The sequence below is a fragment of the Phyllostomus hastatus genome, unplaced genomic scaffold (genome assembly GCF_019186645.2).
Source record: "Phyllostomus hastatus isolate PE091 unplaced genomic scaffold, TTU_PhHast_1.1 phas_scaffold_317, whole genome shotgun sequence".
NCBI classification, from domain to species: domain Eukaryota; kingdom Metazoa; phylum Chordata; class Mammalia; order Chiroptera; family Phyllostomidae; genus Phyllostomus; species Phyllostomus hastatus.
The window spans coordinates 12,348,755-12,370,214 of record NW_025334023.1 but is presented as its reverse complement, the minus strand read 5'-3'; the positions used below and the strand labels follow the sequence as shown (position 1 = coordinate 12,370,214).

Below are 21,460 nucleotides of genomic sequence, written 5' to 3'. Positions count from 1 at the left end.
AAAATAAACTCAAGATTGATAAGAGACTTAAATATAAGTCATGATACTATAAAAGTCCTAGAAGAGAAGATAGGCAGGAAAATCTCAGATATTCCACACAGCAATATTTTCACCAATATGTCCCCTAGAGCAAGGAACATAAAGGAAATGATAAACAAATGGGACTTCATCACAATAAAAATCTTCTTCAGGGCTAAAGAAGACATCAGCAAAATGAATAGGGAACAGACTGTATGGGAAAATATATTTGCCAATGATACCTCAGACAAGTGTTTGATCTCCAAAATATATACAGAACTCACACAAGTCCACTCCAGGAAGACAAACAATCCAATTAAAAAATGGGCAAAGGACCTGAATAGACACTTCTCCAAGAAGGATGTACAGAGGGTCAAGAGACATGTGAAAACATAGTCAGCATCACTAGCCATCAGAGAGATGCCAATTAAAACCACTATGAGATACCACTTCACACTGGTCAGAATGGCCGTCATAAACAAATCAACAAACAAGTGCTGGCAAGATTGTGGAGAAAAGGGAACCCTAGTGCACTGTTGGTGGAAATGCAGACTGGTTCAGCCACTGTGGAAAACAGTATGGAATTTCCTCAAAAAACTAAAAATGGAACTGCCTTTTGACCCAGCAATTCCACTGCTGGGATTTTACCCTAAGATTCCTGAAGCACCAATTCAAAAGAACCTATGCACCCCAATGTTCATAGCAGCACAATTTACAGTAGCCAAGTCCTGGAAGCAACCTAAATGCCCATCAGTAAATGAGTGGATCAAAACACTGTGGTGTATTTACACAATGGAATACTACACCTCAGAAAGAAAAAAGGAGATCTTACCCTTCTCAACAGCATGGGTGGATCTGGAGAGCATTATGCTAAGTGAAATAAGCCAGGTAATGAAAGACAAATACCATATGATCTCACCTATAAGTGGAACCTAATCAACAAAACAAACAAGCAAGCACAATATAACCAGAAACACTGAAATAAAGAACAAACTGACAGTAACTGAGGGGAGGGGAAGGGGAATAACAAGGGAAAGAAGGGGAAGGGTTGTTAAGGAATATGTATAAAGGACCCATGGACAAAGCCAAAATGGGGAAGGACTAGGGTGGGAGGTGGGGGTAGGTGCTGCTGGGGACAGTGGTGGCAGAAAAAATGGAGACAACTGTACTGGAACAATGATAAGAAAAATAATAATAAAATAAAAATACCAAAAAGTAAAAAATGTTGATCTCTCATTAGAGAGTAGAGTGGTATTTACCAGGACCTCAGTGATATAAAAGAAAAGCAGAGGTGTTGGTCAAAGGGCACAAACTTTCGGTTATAAGATGAATAAATTCTGAAGACCTAATGTAGAGCATGCTGGGTATAGTTAGTAATAACACATTGTATACTTGAAATTTGCTAAGACAGTAGACTCCAGTGTTCTTACTATACACACACAAATACAAACACACACAATAATTATGTGATGTGGTGCAAAATGTTAATTAGTTTAATTAAAGTACTTACTTCACAATGTATATGTATATCAAAAATGCTATAAACCTTAAAATATATAATTTTTGTCAATTGTACCTCAATACAACTGAAAAAATAAAGTGATAATAATAATAAGCTAATTATTTACTTTTTAAAAAAGTGATGTTGTGATTATCAGATATTGTTGCAGCTTTTCACTTCTTTCCAGCTGCTCATCAGTCTATTAGTTCATGAAAAGTAACTAAACAATTCTGTATGCCCACAGAACTAATTTTCAGGACACATATCTTTGGCTCTTGAAAAGCTTAAAATGGGGTTAAGGAGATGAATCTTAGGCAAAAGGCAATAAGAAAAGAATACAAGGAAGCATATAATCAAGTACTAAATTGGGCGATGCAGACAATATATGCTATAGGCACTCAGGAAAAGGAATCTGTGTAGGCTGATGTCAGGAGAAATCTCACAATAAAATGGGCCCTGATCTGATCTTTAAGAGATGACAAGATTTGCAGATAATTCTTTTTTTCACTTTTTATTTTATGTTTTGAGTATATTTTAATGAGTATGCTATTACAGTTGTCCTATTTTTCTCCCCTTTATTCCCCTCTGTCCTGTACCCCTCTCCCTCCAGCATTCCCTCTTCCTTAGTTCATGTCCATGGGTTGTACATGTAAGTTCTTTGGCTTCTTCATTTCCTATACTATTCTTAACTTCCCCCTGTCTATTTTGTGCCTACCAATTGTGCTTCTTATTCCCTGTACCTTTTTCCTCCATTGCTGCCCTCCCCACTGATAACCCTCCATGTAATCTCCATTTCTGTGATTCTGTTCTTGTTCTAGTTGTTTGCTTAGTTTTTGTTTTTGTTTCTTAGGTTCAGTTGTTGATAGTTGTGAGTTTGTTGTCATTTTACTTTTCATAGTTTTGATCTTCTTTTTCTTAGATAAGTTCCTCTTAGATAAATGCCTTTAACTTTCATGTAATAAGGGCTTAGTGATGATGAACTCCTTTAACTTTACCTGATCTGGGAAGTGGTTTATCTGCCTTTTCATTCTAAATTATAGCTTGCTGGATAGAGTAATCTTGGGTGTAGGTCTTTGCCTTTCATGACTTTGAATACTTTTTTTCCAGCCCTTTCTTGCCTATTAGGTTTCTTTTGATAAATCAGCTGATAGTCTTATGCGATCTCCTTTGTAAATAACTCTGTCCTTTTGTCTTGCTGGTTTTAAGATTCTCTCCTCTCTTTAATCTTGGATAATTTAATTATTATGTGTCTTGTTGTGTTTCTTCTAAGATCCAATTTCTTTGGGACTCTCTGAGCTTCCTGGACTTGCATGTCTAATTCTTTTGCCAGATTGGGGAAATTTTCCTTCATTATTTGTTCAAATAAGTTTTTAATGACTGGGTCTTCCTCTTTTCCTTCTGGTACCCCTATGATTTGGATGATAGAACATTTAAAGTTGCCCCAGAGGTTCCTCAGCCTCTCCTCATTGTTTTTTTTTAATTCTTTTTTCTTCATTCTGTTTTGGTTGGATGTTTATTTCTCCCTTTTGTTTCAAATTGTTGGCTTGAGTCCTGGTCTCCTTCCTGTCACTGTGGGTTCCCTGTATATTTTCCTTTATTTCACTTTGTATAGTCTTCATTTCTTCCTTCACTTTGTGACCATACTCAATAATTTCTGTGAGCATTCTGATTACCAGTGTTTTGAATTCTGCATCTGATAGGTTGTCTATCTCCTCATCACTTAGTTCTTTTTCTGGAGTTTTTATCTGTTCTTTTATTTTCATTGTTGTTCAAGTACAGTTGTCTCCATTTTCACCCCACCACACCCTCCCACCCCACCCCACCCATCCCCACCTTCCACCCTCTAACCTACCCCCTTTGGCTTTGTTCATATATCCTTTATACATGTTCCTTGATGGCCCTTCCCCTATTATCCCCTATTATCCTTCTCTCCCCTCTTCTCTGGTTATTGTCAGTTTGTTCTATATTTCAGTGTCTCTGGTTGTTAATTTATTTGCTTGTTTGTTTTGTTGATTAAGTTACACTTATAGGTGAGAGCATGTGGTATTTGTCTTTTACCACCCGGTTTATTTCACTTAGCATAATTCTCTCTGGTTCCATCCATGCTGTGTCTAAGGGTAGGAGTTCTTTCTTTCTGCTGGATAGTATTCCATTTTGTAAATGTCCCACAGTTTTTTGATCCATTCATTTACTGATAGGCCCTTAGGTTACTTCCAGCACTTGGATATTGTAAATTATACTGCTGTGATCTGTTCTTTCATTTGGGCCATATTTCTTTGTCTCTGCTCACAGGTTGTGTTGTAAGGGGCAGGGCCTTAGATATTCACTAGGAAATCTAAGCACCCTGGGCATCCAAGAAGTCACAGATTTTAATTTAAAGGAATAGAAAGAAAAAGGGGTGGTCATACCTTACATAAAGGACAAAAAAATGAAGCTTCAAGAACTACCACTGCACATGGAACACCACAACACAGTGATAGTTTTTCTGGAAATAAATGGATCAAGAAACAATTGGGATCCATATCTACTATGTGAACTGAGGGAAGAGAACCCTCAACATATAAGGGGTATGTATGTCAGAAGGCACTCAAAGCCATGAAGTGCACATTGTACAGTATTCTTGGCTTACTGTATCTGGTGGTCAGACAGTAATATAATATAAAACATTACTTTATAAGAAATAAAAATATGTTCTCAACTTGAGTTTAACATTTACATGAATTTTTAGGATAATAAATAGGATATTAAAGATATTTTATTTTGTTGCTATAGATCCAAGTGTAATAAATAAATTCTCTTTTGCCTGTTAGGGATACTTTGGTGGAAAATCCTGAGAAACTCTGAAGTGCTCGGTAGTTTATAAATCAGTTATTATTATCTCAATAAAATATTGGGGAAGATACAATAAATTCCAAGGATACTAAATCAATTCAGGGATTATGAGATGATCAAACTTTCTGAGAACTAGCTCTCTTCAAGGCTGATTGGTAATCATAAGTAAGTCCTAGAAGGTCTTCAAATCCCTTCATGGTATCTAGGTATGTAGAAATTAGTCAAGAAAAATGCTTATATATTTTCATCTTTCCTCTTACTTCTATCATTTCAGTCTTCTGTACCTAAAAAATTATACTGATTAAATTTCCTGTGTACCATGGAGTAGGCCAAGCAGTTTGCACATCTTACTTATTTTAGTGCTTACAACATCCTGTGAAGTAGGATTGTTATCTTTATTTTACATAAGAATACTCCAGGACAGGGAGAGTCATGTAATTTGTCCATGGTCACACAGCTGGAACTGGCAGAAAAGGAACTGAAATTCAAGTTGTTTGTTGTTTTAATCCAAAGTCTAAGAGTTATTCATTTCTAGGAAGGAATGCATTCTAAATTCTAAGATGTTATACAGCCCCTTGCTCAACTAGCATTCATCCCAGAGTCTTAAGCCTTGTTGACCTTAAACAAATAGCTAGGTATTTCGCCAGCAAAATGGTTTTATTTAGGAAAATCAAAGAATCACAATTCAGTGCATGTATTCTAATGGTGAACTACACATAAGTCTAGAGAACCAAGGAGAGGAATGTTCTTTTATAGACATGAGCCACATAAAGATGTTTCGGTCAACATTGGACCAAATATATGATGGTGGTTCCATAAGATTATAATAGAGCTGAAAAATTCCTATTGTCTAGTGATATCATGACCACCATAAAGTCATAGTACAACACATTACTCATGTGTTCATGGTGATTATGGTGTAAACAAACCTACTGCACTGCCAGGTGTATAAAAGGAGAGCACATACAATTATGTGATGGTAAACACTTGATAATAAATTACTGCTACTGGTTTGTGTATTTACTATACTATACTTTTATCACTATTTTAGAGTGGACTTTTTCTACTTATAAAAAAGGTTTGCTATAAAACAGTATGATGTGTTATGCCAGCAGAAGCCTCACATGTCTCATGTTTACTGTGTCTGATGCATCATTTTCTTGGGTTTGATTTAATCTGGCATTGTTTTGTACAGTAACATGCTGTACAAGCTTTTGGCCTGGGAGCAATAGGCTGTACCAGCTAGGTTTGTATAAATGCATGCTATGATATTCTCACAATGACAAAATCACCTAAAGAAATATTTCTCAGAACATATCCCCATCCTTAAATGGCGCATGACTGTCTAGAAGAAATGGAGAATTCAGAGAAACTGTTGTAAACAAAGAGTCCAATGGAGGACACTGGGTGTTTGAAGTGTAGTGGCTTTTCATTGGCTGAGCTGTAGCAGACTTTCATTGGTTGACTGGTTGCTGGGAGAGGAGGATATCCTCCTTCTTCTGTTGGAATAGTACAGTGAAAGACATTTTCCTCTTGGAGATGGAAATTATGTCTCTTCCTGTTGGGTTAATTGATAATGAGTGGTAGGGCATGAGAGCTCTCCTTACATGCCCTCCCAACTCCAATTTAAATGAGGTTTCTGTTAATCAATCTGCACAGCCTCTGCTCTGGAATTATCTCACAGCACCTGTAGTCATTTCCACTTTATTTTCTGTACTCTCTCCCCTCTAAGGCTAATTCCTCTTCCTGTGCTCTGGAGTCCACCTCTTCCTACACTGCAGGAATCTTAGCTATCAGTTTTCATCTCTTTCTTTGTAGCAGTAGTTTTCAAACTTCAGTTTACATGAAAATCACCTGTAGAGTATGTTAACACAGGTTTGTGAGCCTCACACCTAGGGTTACTGATTTGGTAGGTCTAGGGTGTAACCTACCAAATGATAATTTGCATTTTGAACAAATTCCCAGTTTGTGCTGATGCTGCTAGCCCAAAGATGATACTTTGAGAACCACTGCTAAATACTATAGAGCAGAGGTTGGCAAACAACAAACTAAAAAAATGATTTTTACATTTTCAAATGATTGAAGAAAAATCAAAAGAAGAATAATATTTTCTGACATGAGAATAGTATATGAAATTTAAATTTTAATGTTTATTAATAAAGTGTTGTTGGAACACATTCTATAATATGTATAGCTGCTTTCTCACTGCGCCATCAAAGTTGGGTAGTTGTAACAGAGTGGAGCGGTTGTGACTGTAATTGTATGGCTGGCAGGCCTAACATATCTGCTGTCTGAACCTTACAAAATCAGTTTGTGGACTGTTCTCCTTCCCCCTAAGTAATTCTCATTCTAGCTGCACATTGTAGTCACTTGAGGAGCTTTATAAAATACTGATGGCTGGGTTCTGCCGCTGGAGATTCTGATTTAATTGGTCTGGAAGATAACTGAGTGGAAACTTACCATTTCATCTTATCTTCTATATCCTGTCTAAATAAAACAAAACAAAAAGCCAAGCAAACCTACCAAGTTATTCTGCCTACAAGAAAGCACTAAATAGTCCAATCTCCTTATTTTGTATATAAGGAAAATGTACAGAAATATGAATTATTTGTCCCTATTAACAGACATTGTCACTGTTATTATTGTATTATTAGCTAATTATAATTGCATATTGTCTTAATATTTTAAAAATAAAAATATTAGGTTATATTCTAAATTGTATTACATGCTTGTCTTAGTCTGTTTGAGGTGCTAAACCAAAATGCTACACCCTGGGTGGCTTATAAATAACAGACATTTATTTCTCACAGTTTGGGAGCCTGGAAGTTTAAAATCAAGGTACTGAGCTGATTCAGTGTCTGTTGAGAATCCAGTTCTTCCTGGTCCATAGACAGCCACCCTTTCCATGTGTCCTCAAGTGGTTGAAGGGCAAGGGAGCCTTCTGGAGTCTCTTATGAATAGGACACTAAACCCATTCCTAAGGACCTAATCACCACTAAAAGGTCACAGCTCCAAATATCATTACATTGGAGATGAGGTTTCAACATATAAATTTGGGGGGAATACACTCATTCTATAGGAAGGTTTATTGCAAAAAAGAAATTAGGCGGGTAATGGAAGATAGAAGAAGGTAAAGGGGGCATAAATGGGGATGGAAGGAGGCTTGATTTGATGTGGTGAACACACAGTACAATATACAGATGATGTATTATAGAATTGTACACTTGAAACCTATATAATTTTATTAACCAATGTTACTCTGATAAATTCAATATAATAAGTAAAAATAAATAGAAAAAATATATGTAGATGTCATGTTCTAAACACAGTGCAGTAGGTAAAAATTGACTAGAGTCAAGTCTCCTTGATAGCCACTTGTTCACTTAAGAAACACAGAAAGTAGTTGGCTTGTGGTTAAGGGCCATGCTTTAAGAAAAATACACCATGCACTGGAATTACACACATTCCAGGGAGACATCTGCACTACAAGAGGTGGAGGAACTAAGAAGAATTCAGGAAAAGGTAGATTCCTGTTCCTGGTGTCACCATCACGACCATCTCACTGAGAAGAGTAAGAGCAATGAGCACAGGTCTGGGGCGATCATGACACCAGGGACAGGAACCTACCTCTTCCTGAATTCTTCTTAGTTCCTCTGCCTCTTGTAGTGCAGATGTCTCCCTGGAATGCATACAATTCCATGGACAAAGCCAAAGAGTGGTAGGACTGAGGGCAGGGGGTGGCAGTGAGTTGGGCAGGGGACAGTGGTAGCTGGAAAATGGAGATAACTGTACTTGAACAACAGTAAAAAAAAGAAATGAAAGAATAATAATAGGCAAATCCTCTCACAGGTCCTAAAATTTCCTCCCTGCATCTTTATTGTTCTTAGTCCCTAAGACAGATAGCTGGATAAACAGCTCATTTTGTGTGAGGCCACACTAGTATATAGAAGGGTATAAGATGAGTAATGAAAGTTGTCTAACTTCTCTTCCTAAACCAAGTTCCAATCTCCAATGAGCAATGCTATCAAATATTTTACACACACACCAACACACACTTACCTATAATAATTATATATACATATATATACAAGTATAGACATACTATGCAAACTAGTTAACAACCTTATTTTTACATGCAATATTATAACTTGGACATATTTCCAAAGAGGAATATGTACCTTATATGTTTCTAATAACTGCATAGTATTTGGTGACATAGAAGAACTATAATATTACAAATAAATATTCTAATGTTTGATATTTATAATATATATACATAAACTATATATGTGCTTATATGTATATCTACATCTAAACCTATACCTTTTTCCATATCTAAACCTAGAATTAATTTCTGAATGTTGAAGTTGAATAACTACAACAATGAAAAAGTTCCTTCTGTAATATTTTATAGATTAGTTTCCAAAAAGTTTTCAGCAATTAATGCATTCCTATTAGTACTTGCTATATCAATAAAAAAAAACCTTTTCTAATTTTATGCTTTACCCTAAACATGAGTGAGCTAGAGCATTTTTAATGTTTTTATGTGGGCTTTTTGTGAAGTGCCACTTTATGTTCTTTGCCTTATTTAAATTTAGTTTTATATTTATTATCAGTTTATGAAAATCCTTTGTATTTTAAGGAAATTTTCCATTAAGTATGTTGCAAATATTTTTCCAGTTTGTAGTGGCATATAATTTAGATAAGCAGAAGATTTTTATTTTAATATAGTTACAATTGTTAATCTTTTCTTATATGACTTCAGCCTTCTCCACTCAATATTGTATATACCAAAACCTAATCTGTTTTCTTCTAATATGTTTATGGTTTCAGTTTTTATACTTAAATCTTTGATTCATCTAGACTGCTTTGATGATAGGATTCATCTTTGATCATCTTAATGACACTGTGTGCTAAGTATCATCCCCATTTTATACATCTCCCCTATACAAATGGTAAAAGAAAGGATCTAACATGGAAGTAATCTGCCAGTACTATTTGCTTTTGAGAGTTAGAGCTTAGACTTACTATGCTTCCTCCAAAAATATGTAGCCAGCTATTTTTTTTAGCATGTACACTGACCTGTTAAAGTCTTTGCCTAAAGATAGGGAACACTTTTTAGTGGAACATTGTCATTGTATTAATGCCTCATTTCTTGCAGCTATCACATAAGAATAGTAATTCAGTTATCCTAGTATCCTTACAAAAATTAGGAAGTAAATCTACAGATTTAGCCCGTGTCTCTACTGGGATGCTGTGGAATGGGTAAGTGCATGTAGGAGTTCACGTGTATCTGCAAGTCTCAGGGCCTTCTTTAGAACATACACACATGAACACTCTCTTTGAAGTCCTATCAGGAGAAGTCCTCGCTGATTGCCTTCCAGGAAAATCTACATGAATTTTTTTTTACCTAAAACTTCATCTGTGAATTGTTTTTGAGATTTATCACATGTTCCAACTCTTTTGCTCTCTCTCTCTACTGGGCTATCCAAATTCCCTAGGGTCTATTAGCATAATTTAAAAGATATAAAGCTGCTCCCTCATATAATTTCCAATGGAAAAAATAACAATACTCATTCACATGTTAAACATTTAAAAATTCTCCTATGATTACCATGATACTGAGTTTCTATGTTTGGGTTCATTTATTAGGAAGAGCTGCAGGAAATGTGACCTGCTATGACCTCAGAAGAAATTCTGTTGACTGAAATTCTTAGTTCTGCATTTTAAAGTCTAGTAAAAGTTATGGAATGATGAGAGTTGAGCATCATGTCAATTTTTTTATTGTCCTGGAAGTCACTGGTTATGTTGCAAGTGCTTACCATTTGTAATTACCTAGACTTACATGACAGACGGAACTGGGAATCAAATTAAGTAGCTGCCTTCTTTTATGATGCTAAAGAATCTCCAGCTTAAGACAAGATTGCCTTTTTCCTTCCTAAAAAAAAGGCACAAACAATGATAGCTCAAAATAGCTATTTAGTCAGAAGTGACGACACTTTCTGAATGCTTGTCATTAACAGAGAAATAGAAAATCCTGCTTTCCTTCTTCCTTTAATTTCTCTCCTTTAAATACCTTGCTTCCTCCTGAAGCTGCCTCACCTCATTGCCCAGGAGAAATGCCCAGTAGCTCTAACAGTACCTCAGCACCACTGCAGGCTCCAGAGGGGAGGTGGCTTATGCAAAACATATTAAAGAAAAATCCTAAAAGTCACTGCAGCTTTTTCTGGTGAGTTATGCTGATCTTCCCTGTTGCTGTGAGCTGATGGGGAACGTCATGGCAAAGACATAACCACTCTTTTTCCTCCCACTATTTTTGCTGCAGTGAGAACTGTTCATTTCTGCTTGCATTTCACCAGATAGCTTTAGAATTCTGGCTGAGCATTAGGGCTTCCTAAGGCTGGAAATAAGAGTTTAGAACCTGAAATTGGAGTTTGTACTTTGGCTCAGTAAAAACTGAGTTAATTTGCAGCATCCGGTGCCTGACAAGAATGTCAACAGACAGTAGGATCTGACGATGTTTTAGAGATTTTTTTCTTTATGGATTCATGGGGGCAGAAGCTTTAATTTTCCTGTCTTGCTCTCTCCCTTCCAAAGCCAGCTGAACACATTACATTCAGCAGCAGCAGCTACTGAATCCATGGTTATGTTATCCCCTGGAATCTTCTGTCTTCATTCTGAACTCGTCCTCTATTATTGATTGTCACTCACCAATACAGCTTAGTTTTGGCAAATTGGATGCATTGTTTTATTAGTGAGCCTAGCAACTTTAGATAGCCTGAGAAGATGTGAACAGATTTCACAGGACCAGGAAGTAGGAGAAGGCGGTACTTCTCGGCCATGGAACTGCAGATCACCCCAGGGGAACCCAGCTTACATTTTAGGGGACTTTATGAGACAGTGATACTTTGGTCTTGGTCCTATTTCACACTGACACTGAAAAGCAGAATGAGATGTGTTTGCAGTGATTTGTAATATTTGCCAAACACGGTGCTGCATCAGAATAGCCTGGAATACAGTGCAGAGCCCATATTAAACCTCCACAGGGAAAAGGGTTTCCTCTTCATTTGCGATCTGCCGGATGCAATCCCATTGTAAAGTATCTAATAGGATAACAGCAGGACTCTCCAGAAACATAAGTAACTCATTGGTTAAATTTCAATTCTTCACCTTCCCCCCCATCCTTCCTGGGTGAGCTCATTCCACCCCCCTCCCTTTTTTTTCTTTTTTTTTTTTTAACCCAGTGATTTAAAATGCTAGAAGGAAAAGCAACTGAAGTCTTAACTTTCAGATGCTGAATTCTCCACTAATTGAAATTGCTGGGCACAATGCTATATATAGCCAATGAAGAGATTTTGAGCTCTCATTCAGTGCCTTCAAGACATGTCGTTTTGTAGTCAGAGAAAACAGAGATCAATGCATTTTCAAACTGACAGAGGGAACGGATGCTCCTTAGTAGCACATGCCCAGGACCGAGTGTGTGGGGCTTGCGCTGTGCTGAGAAGCTGAATACCGGTCCATATGCTCCTTATTTACTGCAATGTTCTTTGCATGTTACTGTGCACTCCGGACTAACGTGAAGGTAAGCGGAGGCGAGCCGGCAACTGAGCACAATATACATGTGAAACCAGCTGCAGAAAATGTCTACCTTGTGTAGCTTCAGGACTTTTTGGATTGCTGGCTGAGCAGGCAGATTATTACAGGTGGTTGCAAGGGCTTTGTTTTATTGTCGCCGTGCAGCCTCGCTGGGGGAGCATGTTGGAACGCCGCTGTGAAGTGACCTTCAGGTTTAACTGTTTGTAATTCAGGTTCACGCTCACACTTGGGGACTGGAGTTGGGGGGAGGAAAAGATGAAAATTATGTAGGTAGGCCAGAATCAAGAAATCAGAGAGGGTAAAAAGCTATAGAGCATGCTTTAGATTAGTATTTATAGTCTTTCTTTTTAAAAGTGCTGTGAGCTGCCTGTGTTTGTACAGCTTAATTGTTTGAGCTGGGGATTAAATCTAGTGGCTGTAATGGCATTAGGATATGATCTGTGGGTACCTGATCACCCTGTTCATATAAACACATTATTATCATTGCAAGTGGGTGATACTGAGCATATAAATCCTCAGCTCTGTTTGGTTTGGCTGCGTGGGTGACTTTGCCCGGTGTTATCACCCCACTGACATTCACTTGCTGTAGCTAATGAGCCTCTGAAGTTGAGCCTAAGTTTGGGAGATTTACCCCTTGTCGGAAAGGACAACAATATTATTGGAGAGGTTTTCTGACACTCTTCATTTAGTACTTACTAAGCTGCCCAGACAGGCCAGCTGTGGAATTCCAGTTGCATAATTTAAAGTGAATTACATCTTCTGTTAGCATTTTGAACTTGTATTTTTGAAGGAAGTTCAAAAGGAAAGTGATTGCCTTTCAAGAGAAAAATTTTAAAGGGCAGTTAAGACTTAATATCTAAAGTAAGATCTTTAAAAAATATCAATGTAAAGTGTTTTCCCATTTTATTTTATTGGGGGAATATTTAGATATGTTTGGAGACTAAAGTTTTATTTTCTGTGTTTACAAGTTTTATTAAAGAACTCCCTGCTCACTCTTTTGTAAGCTTTTTTGTTTTCTATTTGAATTTTGAACAGGTAGTATTTACGTTTTGATGACCAATTCTATTACAACCACAGTTGGAAAGCATTCTGTGAAACATTTTGCAGACTTTCTGCAGGATTTACTTTTTACTACTTTTAAGGTTAAACTCAGCAATCAGTTTTTCTTTCCCATGCATATGATATAGTAAACAATATGAAAAGAGACATTTAAAAACCTAGAGAGAGTACCCAAATATCAACTTGCATTTTTCCATCACTGTCTCTTGTTTCAAATTATGGGTATGGCATGCACTGTTTTGTAAACTCAATGAATTGTTAAAGTTTTCCCTCTTCATCTTTTTTGAAAGAGAAAGGTGTTTTTTATTCAGGAAAATCTCCATAAATAATTTAGATTAAGAGATAATTATTTTAATTTTCTTTGTTATATTCAGAAGTACTACAGAAAAGTCTCAGTCCAAAGTTTCTTTGATATGGGTTTTAAGAAATCCCCTTATTACTCTTTGCTATCAGCAGTCTTTTTAGGCTTAGCTGTGTATTTTTCACTTATATTCACATGCAAAGGAATTAAAAGTGTTTTACCAACAATATCTTAATTCCAATGACTTTTGGATAATAAATTCTTAGTGTTTTGGCTAACCTGCATTGAGAGAGGTAAATATTTCTATACATTAATCAATAGAAACTCTAGCCATGTACATTGCCACATGTATAGACTTGCTTTGAGTAGCTTAACTTCAATTTTAAGTATGCATATGCCCTTTTAATAATGAGTTTTTGCACTTTTTTTCAAATGTCATAATTTTCTTTTAGGGTTATCCTTTTCTTCTGAGAGAACAAGTTTTGTAAAAGAGTTCACAAATCACATAGTCTGATACTTTATCAAGTTTTTGCAATAATTTTACCAGATGTTTTTAGTTTTGTTTTATTTTATATTATATTTTGAGAGCATTTTATTTTATTTCCATTATGCTTAGAATTACTCATTTGCTTGGTTCTGGTAAAGTCTCTTGTATAGTTTGTAACTTCTCATGTTGCCATGATTTAACATGATTGATGTTATAGTGACCTAAAACTTTCATAGGATTCAAATTCAAAGGATATCAGGAAAAGGGTGGAGGATTTACAGGAACAACTATAAAGGACACATGGACAATAACAAGGTGGGGTGGAAAAAGGGGAGGGGGGTGGTGGGGCTGGGGGGGTGGGGAGGGGTGGGAGGAAAGGCAGAAAACTGTGTTTGCATAATAAAAAATGTTTTAAAAATTCAAAGGATAGAAACATCTCATCTATTTTTTTCTGCACTCACAATCTTTTATCCTAGAGTAATAGTTTTGTTAATTGGACCTTTATAATATAGTGTAGTTAAAAAGATTTTTTAAGAGTGATATGTTTTGATACACTTCATGTATGTTTTTATATAACAAGGTATTAAATTTGGAATGAATACATATGTATATATGTGCACACACATATTTACAGATATCAGAATGTGACTAATGGGTCATCATTTATTCATTCATCTATCAAAAAATTTTTGAAAAACAATGATGATTTTTGCACTGTGCTAGAGTCTGGGAAACTAAGATCAATATAAAATAATCCTTGCTTTCAAGAAGCTTCCAATCTTGGAAAATACACAGACATATAAAGAAGTTAAGTACTGTGAAGTATTACAGGACAAGGAATGAATGTCTACCCAGGACACTGTAAGGATGAAACAAAACAGAACACTGGCTAATTTTACATGGACTGATTAAGAAAGGTTTTTCTGTGAAGTCACCTCTGAATTGAATTTTGACAGCTAATGGGGTTTTGCCAGGCAGCCTGGAGTGAGGAAGGTGTGTATGGTCAAGGGAAGGACAAAAGCCTGGAGCTAAGACACAGAGCACTTTGAATAGTTGCAAATAGTTTGAAATGGATGGAGCATGGGGACTTAGAAGACTGAACACTGAACTCATAGGGTAAAACAAATACTGTGAGAATTGACTGAGCAATCATCACAGTCTAACTCCAGAAATTGTGTTACTTACTTTTCCACCTATTTTTAGGAGAGATTTCTACAGAAGGAAAAGAAATGAAAACTTCTAACCAAAGGGTATTATATATGTTCTGTGTTTTCTTGTTAGCTGTAAGTTGTTTGAATTTGGTAAACATTGATATCATATTGGCTTGGGTTCAACTTTTTAAAGAATGTGATCAGAACAATTTAATCTGATTCTGTTCAGACAAAAAGGGATACTGTGATCATTACATAGGTGTGCAATTCTTCTTCCATCTCAAATTGCCTATGTCGTACACAAAGTGCCTCTTGAGTGGAACACGTAGGAAGTTTGCTGCACCAGATGTCCACATCATTTCATCTACAGAAATGGCTCTATTTTTGAAAGTAATATTGACCATAATAACTCACATCCAGGTGATACCTTTTGCTTTTCTAACTAGTTTTATGTTCTTCATCTCATTGTTTTCCTCCTTTCATCCTGCTATTATAACATACCCATATATACTCAGAAACCCACAATCTCTGAAATATGAAAGGCAAGTATTAGACCCATTTCACAGAAAAGAAAACCAAGGTAGAGAGAAAATGCAGTTACTCTGTTGCATAGGGTGTGTCAGATGCAGCCTTGATATAGGGCTCAGGTCACCTGACCACTGATTTACTGACTTATTCTAGTAAACCCTGCTGCCTATCCCATAGATTCAAGAATTCTGCTTTTAGTTTTGAAATTTGTTGAGGGTAAATATAAGAAGATTTTGGGAAAAAGTGTAGCAGAATATTTTTGATATATGAATTTTTGTGATTCCCGAATAACTATGTTTGCGTGTATCTTCCCCATTTATTGCATTGAAACATTTTTTTTTGCACAAAAAACTTCCTTAATTCAATATTTTTACCTATATAATAGGGATAAGAATAGCTCTCAGCAATTACGAATTATGCGCTATAAGGCATGTTAACACTGTAAAAAAAGTTCTTAGAATACAGTAAGTGCTCAGTGAGTTTAATTTATAGTTGATAAAGTTGAGGTTATCAAATAGGAATATTCAGAGTTGCCTTCAGTAAGAACAGTGTTAAGAAATTCTAGGAGTTGAACCCAATTAAAAGATCCCTGTAATTAATAACATATATTAACAGAGGAGATACAATATGCCCTCTCTACCACTCTCACCATCACTACCATGCATGCACACATGCCAACATGTAAGCTCCATAGAATTTGGGATTTCAGAATTTTGATTTTTTTATTTCCATCATCAGCATTAAGAACAACGCAGGCACACAGTAAGGGCTCCATAAATGTCTGTTAAATGTTGCATTATTTGTGTCCCACACTTTTCTTTATTACTTACACAGTTTCTTCCCAGATTTATCTTAACGCTTGTTAAATTGTTTTTGAGAGAAAGAAAAAAAAACCATAAACTTTGAAAGAGCATGGGCTTGGGTTTGGATCCTGGATTTGGTGATCACAGACCACTCACACCCAGCCATGTGCTCTTAGAGTCTGCACAGCCAGGTGGTAGAGCCAAGTTGGGGGAGTCAGTAATTCAAACTACAACAATTTGTTGAATGCCCAAACACTCTAGAATTCAGACATTCATCATGCTCATTTCTACTGAGTTTATTCAGTGAAGTTCCTCTTTTCCAACCTCCCCATCCTTTTCTGCCTCTGAGCATTTGCTAGTTTCCTGCAATGTAAATCTCTTCTTTTCATGGGTGTGCTCCTTTACATTTTGTCCTTTGAGAACTAGTACAGAGTACCTTTCTTCTAAGAAGTTGACCCTTGCCTCATTAACTCCCTTATTTTATCTCTGCTTCGATTTAGTGAGTGTAATTTCTCTATCATTCATGGAAATAAATCTTGTGTTGCCTTATGACATCACTTGTACATTTATCTTACATTGCAGCTAATTTTTATTGTATTTGGTTATTGCACTCCTCCTAACTAGATTTTAAACACTTTGAGGACAGGGACTATATACTGTTTTCTTCATCTTTAGGAATTCCAGAAATGCTTGATTTACTGTTTGAAAGGGAAACTTTTAGAAATTCTATCTCCTTATGCTGCTGATGCCTACTCTTTGCAAGAGTCCATGATACATCCCACATATTGATGCTTTTAATAAACACATTATTTGTTGTAGGCAGGTCTTGGGCTCACGAATCAGAATTTTGGACAGTTTGTATAATCGCTATGGCTCATGCAAATCAGGGATGGTTCATCTCAAGGTTCCAATTAAATAATTAGTGTATCTCTTTCAGGAGGTTAATACAGTACTAGTCCCTTACTGGGCCCCTAAGTTATGGCCTCCAAATGGTTGTGAGCCTAGTCAGTATATCAAGCTTATAATACCTAAGCCTACTCAGTATATTGAATGTACTATTTCTAATGAGGCTATTTAAATCAAATATTTTAAAAATAATGAAAGGAGTTAATTAATAAATAACAAAATAGCACAATGAACAACAGCAAAGATAGCTACTCCTGGCTCAGCTCTCACTGTGAGCAATGGACGACACCAATAACGGAGCACATATTCTTCAAAGAGCTCTTCAGTGACCTATGATGCAAGCATTCTCATCACTGTTATTTTATAGATGAAGGAAACTGAAGTTCAGGAAACAAAAATAACTTGTCTAATGTCACACAACTCTTAAGTGCCTGTAAAGACAGCTTTTAAACCAGGTGCATTCCACTCTAAACCTTTTCAAAACCTTCCTAAATAAATAATATAGTTATGTGAGCTATAACTAACTAGTAAGTATGTTGCAACCAACTGAAATCTTTTTTTAATAAGGTAAGGAATTAAGTAAATAATAAAGTTACATGTTCTATATTGTATGAATTTACCATTCCTTTTTATTATGTCTTTCTCTTTTGCTTTTCTTTCTTATTATATTTGAGCTACAATCATATATTGGTTTCACATGTGCAACATTGTAATTTGACATTAGCATACCTTATGAAGTGATCATCACAATGAGAGTCTAGTAAACATCTGTCACCATACAATATTATTACGATGTTATTGACTAGCCCCTGTGCTGTATATTACATCCCCATGACTTATTTATTTTATAACTGGAAGTTTATACCTTTTAATCCCCTTCATCTTTTTCATTCATCCCCCACCTGTTCCCCTCTGGTAGTCATCAGTTTACTTTCTATGTCTATGAGTCTGTTTCTGTTTTAGTTTTTTGTTTTGTTTTTACATTTCACATATAAGTAAAACTCTATTGTATTTGTATGACTCATTTTACTTAGCATAATACTCTCTAGGTCCATCCATGTTTCACAAACATTAAGATTTCATTCATTTTTTATAGCTGAATAAGACCACACTTACCATTTGTCTTTTGATGGACTCAGGTTGCTTCCATATTTCAGATATTGTAGATAATGTTGCAGTGGACATAGGAATATGTATGTATATCTTTTCCAATTAGTGTTTTCATTTCCCTTTGGCTAAATACCTTGGAGTGGGTTGCTGGATCATATGGTAGTTCTATTTGTAATTTTTTAGGAACCTCCACATAATTTTCTGTAGCAGTGACACCAATTTGCAATCCTACCAACAGTAATGGAGGGTTCCCCTTTTCTCCACATCCTCAACACCTGTTACTTGTTATGTTCTAATAATAGCCATTCTGATGTGTATGAAGTGATATCTCATTGTGGTTTTCATTTGCATTTACCTGATGATTAGTGATGTTAAACATTTTTTTATATACTTCTTGGCAATCTGTATGTCTTCTTTGGAGAAATATCTATTCAAATCCTCTTCCCATTTTAGTTAGTGTTTTTAATGTTAAATTGTATGAACTCCTTATATGTTTTGAACATTGGCCCCTTATCAGGTACATTATTCTCTCTCTCTCCTTTATGAGGTTCTCACCATGTTCATCCATTCTTCTACTGCATTCAGTGAGCACTTTTATGACCATTACTTTTGACCTCTTTAGCTGGTAGATGACTTATGACTATTTTCTTTAGTTCTTTTTTTTAGAGCTTTTGTCTTGCACTTTTGCTTGGAACATATTCCTTTTTCTACTTGTTTTGCCCAACTCTCTGTATTTGTTTCTATGTATTAGGTAGATCAACTTGTCTCATAGTCTTGAAAGAGCAGCCTTATGTAGAAGGTGTGCTGTGGGGCCCAAGGGCACAATTTTCCTTGGTCACCAGAGCCAGGTGCTCTAGCAGTGTCCCCTGTGTGGATTGCAGGCACCCTCCTGTTAACAGTTAAGCCACAATTGTTGTGGATGCCTGTGGTCAGAACTGGCTTTCAGACCCCCGAGCTGTGAGTCCCAGCCATGGCTACTGCAGGCTTGTTGATGAGTGAGCAGGGCTGGACCCCAGTGCAGCTGGCTATGAGGCCTGGCAGGTGTGCTGAAGGCAGCTGGGGCAGGGGGGCTGGACCCCCAGAGTGGGAGCTGCTTTGGATGGGTGGGAGTCACTTTGGAGAGGAATTTCTTGACTTCTTGCTAATAAATGATAGTTAGTGACAGAGCATGAAGCTTTCTTATGTATTCTCCATTCCTTCATAGACCAAATATTTAATGAGCATCTGTTATGTGTCAGGCACTGACCTAGTTGCTAAAAATACAGGAGAGAACAAAATAAACAATAATCTCTGTCTTTATAGAGTTTACATGCCAGTAAGTTAGGTGAACAATAAAGAAGAGAGTGAGTACAATGCAGTGTGTATAATGATAGATACTGAAAAGAAAACAAAATGTGGAAGGAGTATCTGAAGTGTAAATGTGGAAGGGGTCTTACCACTTTTAGATAAAGTGGTTAGTGAGGGTCTCACTAGGAAGGTGACTTTTGAGTGAAGACCTAAAGAACCATGAAGGGAGCAACAAAATACTGTAAGGAAAGGTAACAGACATTGAAAAGGCCCTGAGGAGGGAGCCACCTGGCATTTCAAGGAATGTCTAAGAAGCCAGCATGGCTGGCAAGAGAATATCAAAGTGAGCAGATCATGTAGGGCTTTCTTTGTAGTTAGGCTTCTTCTCTCAGTGAAGTGGGAAGCCAGCAGGGTTTTGAGCAAAGGAGGCATGCTTTGGCTAATATTTTAATAGGGTCATTCAGGCTGGTGTGTTGAAAGGAGATTTTAGGGCGGTGAGGGCCAGAGCAGGGAGACCACTCAGAAGTTCCTGCAGTAATACAGGTGAGAGATGTCAATAGATTGAATCTGCTTGGTGACAGACTGGGGACAAGTTGTCCAGATATGTGTGTATATATATATATGCCTATATATAATGTAACTTACAATTTAACTTTTTAAAAAATTTTATTTGTTTCTAGAGAGAGGGGAAGGGAGGGAGAAAGAAAGGGAAAGAAACATCAGTATGTGAGAGATACATTGATTGGTTGCCCCTTGTATGCCCTAACTGGGGACCAGTCCTACAACCCAGGCATGTGCCCTGACTGGGCGTTGAACCAGCAAGCTTTTGGTTCAGAGGCGAGCATTCAGTCCACTGCACCACACTAGCCATGGCTTAACTTTTGATATTTATCTTCTTCATTGTCTTTTCAGCCCCAATACTGAGTTTTCTTCAGCTGTTGGGTACTGGTTCTCAGCTGTTCTGTATTTCATCAGTATTAATTAGAGAAAAATTCTTTGAAAATATAGTTGCCATTGCAATTTTACTAATTTTTAATCCTCTGAACATGTGAATGATAAATTATCCCAAACTTATGTCATATATGTACATTCAAAGCTCCATTTTATTTTTGGCTTCAGATCTTTTGATCCATCCCACCCCAGTTCTGAAATGAATCTACTCTAAGCTACTCCAGTGCCAGAACCATGCCCTACATGCATTTGCACCCCCCATTGCTTTGTATGTGGCCAGTAACCAAATATTTGCTGAATGAGTGACTGCCTGAATGCATGTTAACTGCTCACATAGCTGGACACATTTTACAAGTGCCTCTTTGGATTAGGCATGGTTCCACCAAATAAGAACAGGTACAGAACAAGGAGAATGGATTTGCTTTCCATAAGTTTCCTCCCAAATGGCAAATTATTGCCTCTTTTCTCCAACACCAGTATCTCTCTAACACCAGAATCTCTAAGCAGCCTGGAAATGCAGATATGACCCTAAGTAAACTCTTACCGTAAGACAAGTTTGGCAAACAGTTTCATGGCTCATGTTTGGAATTAAAGCAGTGAGTCAACAAGTTGTATCATGAGAAACTGCCATGTGTTAATATTTGCCTAAGTAACATGTATATCCATTTTTTCAAACTTTTTCGACTGAAATCTATAGTAAGGATGTAACTGAAAAATTGCAATTAAGTACAAATTTCACAAAGTAATGCTTAACTTTACCAAAAGAAAGGCATCCTAATATTTCTATTCTATTTTCATATTTAAAATATTTTTTTAATAATTTTGGTCAAGATTTACTAAATGTATTATAATAAAAAATGGTTGAGGAAATAATTCATACTGACTCATTTAAAACTGATTTCTTAATTTACCTTCATTGACGAGTTTGAA

The 21,460-nt window shown here is 36.5% G+C and overlaps 1 protein-coding gene across 2 annotated transcripts in view; it reads left to right on the top strand.

Annotated features, from left to right (window-relative positions):
• The window catches only part of DLG2 (discs large MAGUK scaffold protein 2), a 1,902,487-nt gene that overhangs the window by 549,966 nt on the left and 1,331,061 nt on the right, over positions 1-21,460 (top strand). The window contains exon 1 of one of the 2 annotated variants that reach the window (XM_045817836.1): positions 11,684-11,933. The exons of the other annotated variant lie outside the window; for it this stretch is intronic. Within the exon in view, the coding sequence (XP_045673792.1) occupies positions 11,892-11,933 (42 nt within the window). The 5' untranslated portion in view covers positions 11,684-11,891. Of the gene's footprint in view, positions 1-11,683; positions 11,934-21,460 lie in introns of those variants that run through there. 2 annotated transcript variants of the gene reach the window in all.